The sequence below is a fragment of the Pygoscelis adeliae genome, unplaced genomic scaffold (genome assembly GCF_000699105.1).
Source record: "Pygoscelis adeliae isolate BGI_AS28 unplaced genomic scaffold, ASM69910v1 Scaffold71, whole genome shotgun sequence".
In the NCBI taxonomy this organism is placed as follows: Eukaryota; Metazoa; Chordata; class Aves; order Sphenisciformes; family Spheniscidae; genus Pygoscelis; species Pygoscelis adeliae.
In genome coordinates, this window is record NW_008824356.1 from 6846963 (window position 1) to 6852336 (window position 5374).

The 5374-nt window shown below is 49.5% G+C and overlaps 1 protein-coding gene across 1 annotated transcript in view; it reads left to right on the forward strand.

The window, feature by feature from the left end:
• The window catches only part of ADCK1 (aarF domain containing kinase 1), a 78172-nt gene that overhangs the window by 69421 nt on the left and 3377 nt on the right, over positions 1-5374 (forward strand). The window contains exons 7-8 of the mRNA XM_009319412.1: positions 1743-1892; positions 2141-2338. Coding sequence (XP_009317687.1) covers positions 1743-1892; positions 2141-2338 — 348 coding nt within the window. The remainder of the gene's footprint in view (positions 1-1742; positions 1893-2140; positions 2339-5374) is intronic.

Sequence of the window (5374 nt, forward strand, 5' to 3'; positions counted from 1 at the left end):
GGCTCATGTTCAGCCGGCTGTCGACCAACACCCCCAGGTCCTTTTCCGCCAGGCAGCTTTCCAGCCACTCTTCCCCAAGCCTGTAGCGCTGCATGGGGTTGTTGTGGCCGAAGTGCAGGACCCGGCACTTGGCCTTGTTGAATCTCATACAGTTGGCCTGGGCCCATCGATCCAGCCTGTCCAGGTCCCTCTGCAGAGCCTTCCTACCCTCGAGCAGATCAACACTGCCGCCCAACTTGGTGTCGTCTGCAAACTTACTGAGGGTGCACTCGATCCCCTCGTCCAGATCATTGATAAAGATATTGAACAGAACTGGCCCCAATACTGAGCCCTGGGGAACACATTGAAATTCCAGGGCAAAATTCCAGTGATCTCTGCTGGTGATCCAGAAGGGAAACATCATTCCCCTCAGTCAGTACTTACAATAACACCTGTGTGGTATTAGTGGAGCTGCACTACAGACCACAGGGCTGTGCTACGCCACCTGTGTGGATGATTTGGCATGGGGGCAGCATTCTCCATGATTCAGCAGTGGCTGCAGGTCCCACTTGAGGGATAGAGGGTTGTCCCACCTGGTCCTGTTGTCCAGGACCAGTTGGTGTGCTGCAGGAAGAGTTGGTGTGCTGCAGGAAGAGTTCCCATTCTTTCTCCTCATTTGTAGTTACTTGGGCACTATTCATAACGAACGCTCTTCTTAGAGGTGGCCACATTTCAGAGGTGGGTAAAGCAAGCCCTTCCCTGGCTGTCTGGTTTTCTGCAGGACGAGCTGTCGTTAGTATCCCTGTTACCTCTTCTACCACCTCTGCTTATGGGGACAGTTGCCTGTTTGCTGCTTACACTGTGTGTCTGGGGACATGGTTGGAATAATTTATAATGATTGTCTTTTAATTGCTTGTTCAGCAGTCCACTGTGGAGCACCGTGCCGCTCTCTGATGGCAGGGAGGGCCGGCGGTGGGATGTCAGGGTGAGGCTGCTGTGTTAGTGCATGGCTAGGGATTGATCCCAGGCCCTGGGGATGTTTGCTTGCTCCTAGGAGGTTTTTAACTTTAATAACATCTCTTGGTGATAAGGAGCAGCGGCATGGAGGGACACAGCAGTGACAGGATGATTTAAACAGCCTTTCTGTGCTGCTTCATCTTCACAGGCATTGCAAATCAGATTAGCATGGGACTGAGGAAAGGAAGAGGGAAGTGGGGGATAGTGTGATGGAGGGAGGGGAAAGGGAACCCATGTTCATTCTGGTAAGCAGATGGACAGGCTGAGTCTCCTCCCACCCCTTCTCCACTGGGTCCTGCTGCCATCTGTGGATGGAAACACCTGAGTCTTCCTCCAAGCCGTCTCTCACCCACCCCAGCAGCTCTTTCCATGCCTTCCCTGTGAATGCCTGTCTGCCCCTATCTGCTGTCTCACTTTCCTACTCATTACCAGAAACCCCGTTCCTACCCACAGGTATTTTCTCTTTTTTATGCCAGGCAAGTTTCCTTAACCCCTAACCCCACAAACACCTTCATGGTGCCCCCTGCATGGATCCTTCCCTGAATGCCCTGGGTCATCCCACAGTAGATGCCAGCAGCCACCCTGTGCATTTGTCAGTGTGAGGAGCTGCAGGAGCTCTGCATGGGGACATCGGCACATACCAGACCCTCACTCCCCACAGTGTTGGCACGCAGCGGCTGCCTCCCCGGCCCAGCAGGCACCCTGCTGTGGGTGGCAGTGTGTGACCATCTCCTGTCTCCTCACAGATCTCACGCAACCTGGGGAGGCTCTACAGCGAAATGATCTTTGTGAATGGCTTTGTGCACTGTGACCCGCACCCAGGCAATGTGCTAGTGAAGAAATGCCCAGCCTCTGGCAAGGCCCACATTATCCTCCTGGACCATGGGCTCTACCAGGTATGTAGCTATGGGGGGCTTCCAGGGCCTTGTGAGGCTGCCTGTGGGCATCAGGCTGAAAGAGCACACCCAGCAGCAGCCTTGCTCCCTTAAGTCCATATGAATACATTTTTCCTATTACTTCCCTAACCCTCCAAGGATATTTCCTGGCTCTGAAATGGGGAATAGGGCACAGCTAGGGGGCACAAGGCTTTCCCCGTTGTTCCCTGTCCTCCGTGAACTTCTGGGGGCCATGTCTCCCTCCCCAGGTGCTGAGCGAGTCATTCCGCATGGACTACTGCTGCCTTTGGCAGGCCCTCATCAAGGCTGATATGAAGAGGGTGCAGAAGTACAGCCGGCGGCTCGGGGCAGGGGATTTGTACCCTCTCTTCGCCTGCATGCTGACTGCCAGGTCCTGGGAGTCTGTCAACAGGGGCATTGACCGGTTGCCAGTCTCAGCCAGTGAGGTACGTCCTGTGTACCCTTCCCTATCTTGTGCCCTTCTCTGTGGGTACCTTTCTTTGTTGTAAGCACTTGCACCACTGATATCGCAGCGATGCTGGGCAATCCCTGGCAGCTCTGTAGCAAATTCTGCATTGATAGCTGAGCTAGAAAAAGCCACGACTCCTTCTGCAATGTGTTTTATAGTGGCTGAACTTAATTTCCCAGTTTCACTTGTCATGGGCTGCTTAAATTTTGTATAATATTTTAATGGCTAAGTGTTCACAGGTTCTGGCAGGGGAAACATTTGTAGATCAGCCTTTTCTTAAAAAAGTGTTGAATACAGCTGTGCAGGGAACCATCAAGGAGGGTAGGTTAAGGTAGAGGAGACATAAAGGCTTAGTGGGAAGACATGAGAAGGATAACGCATTATTGCTATTCATGCAAATGACTATCAGCACTGATACAAACTCCTAAAAACCCTTGGAAATTACCTCCCAATCAGAAACCCTATTAACTTGGAGTCAAGGTTGCTTAACTGCAGATCCTGTCAACTTAGTCACTACAAATCTAGGAAATTGCCACTTACATTCTCCACCCTTTCCTATCCACACATGCTGGGATCCTCCTCACGCCTCCTCACGCTTCTGACACTCACACACTGCCTTAAGAGTAGTAGCAGCCCTTGCCAACTGTGCTGTTTTTAGAGATGAGCATATAGTGGTGTGATTTCAGCCAATGGACTACTGTCTGTAGGTAAAAACATGTTGTATCCTATGGTTTGTTTTCATCTGCATGCATTTGTAGTAGGGAGGATGAAATTCATTTAAGTAGCATTATAATATTGTCCTGTGAAATTCTCTTGTGGAAATTCCTTCGGGTTGGCGTTTCATTTTGATGGATGTGGCAGAATTTTCTGCACTGGCTTGCCATTATCCATAGCACTGAGTAGGTCAGATACCTTGGGCAGTGGACCCCCCCTCCCCAGTAATTTGATTGCTTCCTACTTGAGTTAATTTTCTGCATATCAGAAATAATATAGTGACTGTCTAGCAGGTCTGTGCTTGATCTGTGAGTTCTAGAGCCGGTAGCTCCGGAAAAAAATTCAGAGGCACCAAAGTGAATTGACACAGAGCTGGCTCCAGTACTGCAAGGCCAGTGTTGAATCTGAGCTAGTAAGCAATGTTTATCCTAAACTGGCTTGTGAGGGTTATGCCAGAGGTGTAACTGCAGCCGCATGGTGCCTTGTGTGGGCTAATGAACTTTGTCATTGAGTTGAATTGCATGTATGGAGCCAGGTCTGTTGTCTTTGCCTACATGACACAATGCTGAAACTGGATAATCCTGCAGCAGATAATGGGGAGCTGAGCAGATTTGCTGTGGCATTAGGAAATGAGCTGCTGCTTGCCCTTTTTTTAGAGGTGAATTTGAAAGATTGTATCAGCAGTGAGAGCCAAGCACTGTGTAGACAGGTACCATCAGCACAGAGCTCCAGAGAGTGTGCTTGAGGATGCATCGACGTGAGAGTAGCCTGTGAGACAAGGAAGCAACCCTCCTGAAACAAAATCTTATCTGTAGTGCTGTGTCCAGTCTGGGGCACCGCATCTCAAGAAAGGTTTGATGAAACTGGGGCGAGTCCAGTAGGAAGCTACAAGAACTAGTGGTCAAGCAGATGCTACCAATGAGGTAAGTCTGAGCAAGTTAGGGCAGAAAAAGTCTAGAAAAGCATGGGTCGAGAAGAGTTGCAGTAGTGATTTTCAAATCTGTTAAAGACTGCTGCAAACAGGACAAGAAGTAATGGGTTTAAATTCAGCTAAGGAGGTTGGGGTTAAACATGAGAAAAGCCGGATCTAACGATGAGGCCAGTGAAACGCTGGTGCGGATGGTCTGGGGAGGCTGTGACTCACATCACTGGAGAGTTTTAGGAGCAGGCTAGGCAAATGCGTGAGGATTGCCATAGATGTAGTTGTTCCTGCCTTAAGCCAAGGCCAGGCAGCTGACCGCTCAGGGTGACTGCTAGCCTCATCTCATCTGATTTTATGATTATGTTTTGCTGCATCCTGCAGCAGCCTCAGTGATTGCAGCCAAGGGGCTTTTCTCAGGTCCTGTGGCATAGGTCATTTCTTCCTCTGTGCACAGGCTTTGCCCTTGACAGAAAACGACAGTTCTGATGACAGATCATGTGGTTGTTTTGTGATGTGGACAAGCAGCTGGAGCTAAAAACCAGAAGGAAAGAAATAGAAAAGAAAACCTATGTGTAGAAAATAAAGTAGGCTCTGCAGCGATGCTGGCTAGGATAAGGGATAAGAGATAATCAGGGAGGAATCTTCTGCCAACAAATAATGGAACAAAACATTTAACATTTAGGAGAGCTAAGCATCTTCTTGCTGAAGCTTTGTGTATTTGGTCAGTGATGGAGGCAGGAGGACACAAAGATTTATTTGTCAGCAGCAAAGCAACCATGGTGGTATGTGAGCTGTATACATCTCTGACCATCACAACCTGCACACTCGATTTGTGCAGGTCTGTTCCTTTATAATAAGTCTGAAGTTCACAAAGAGTGAGTGTGAGATCCCATATCGTGAAATATAGGCCGTCCGTCCCTCATTCCAGAGGAGAGAAGGTTTTAGAGCTGTCCTTTCCCACAAAGGAGCCTCCCTCCTGTAAGAAGTCATTTACTGCCCTCTGCATGTGTCCTGCTAGATTCTGGACATTTCAGATGTTCCAGGGACTTCTGTTTGGATTTGCTGATTCATGTCATGGCCTCTGTAGCAGGAGGTAGGGACACGGTTATGCGTATGGGATCGGCTCCACACCACACTGTCCTACGTTTACTGGGATGGTGGGGGAACTCTCAGATCTAAAAAGAGGCAGAAGAGTCGGGGCTGGCTGCCTTGCATGCTATGGTGGCTCACGTTTGGAGGGGAGCCCATCTTAAGTGGCTCAGGCTGTAACCCATCAGTTTTCACTGGGGTTTTACCGTGGGCAGTGTATTTGTTGGAAGCTGAGGAACCAAGGAACATGAAGGATCACTCTGTGTCTGCCTTGGTCTTACACTCTTT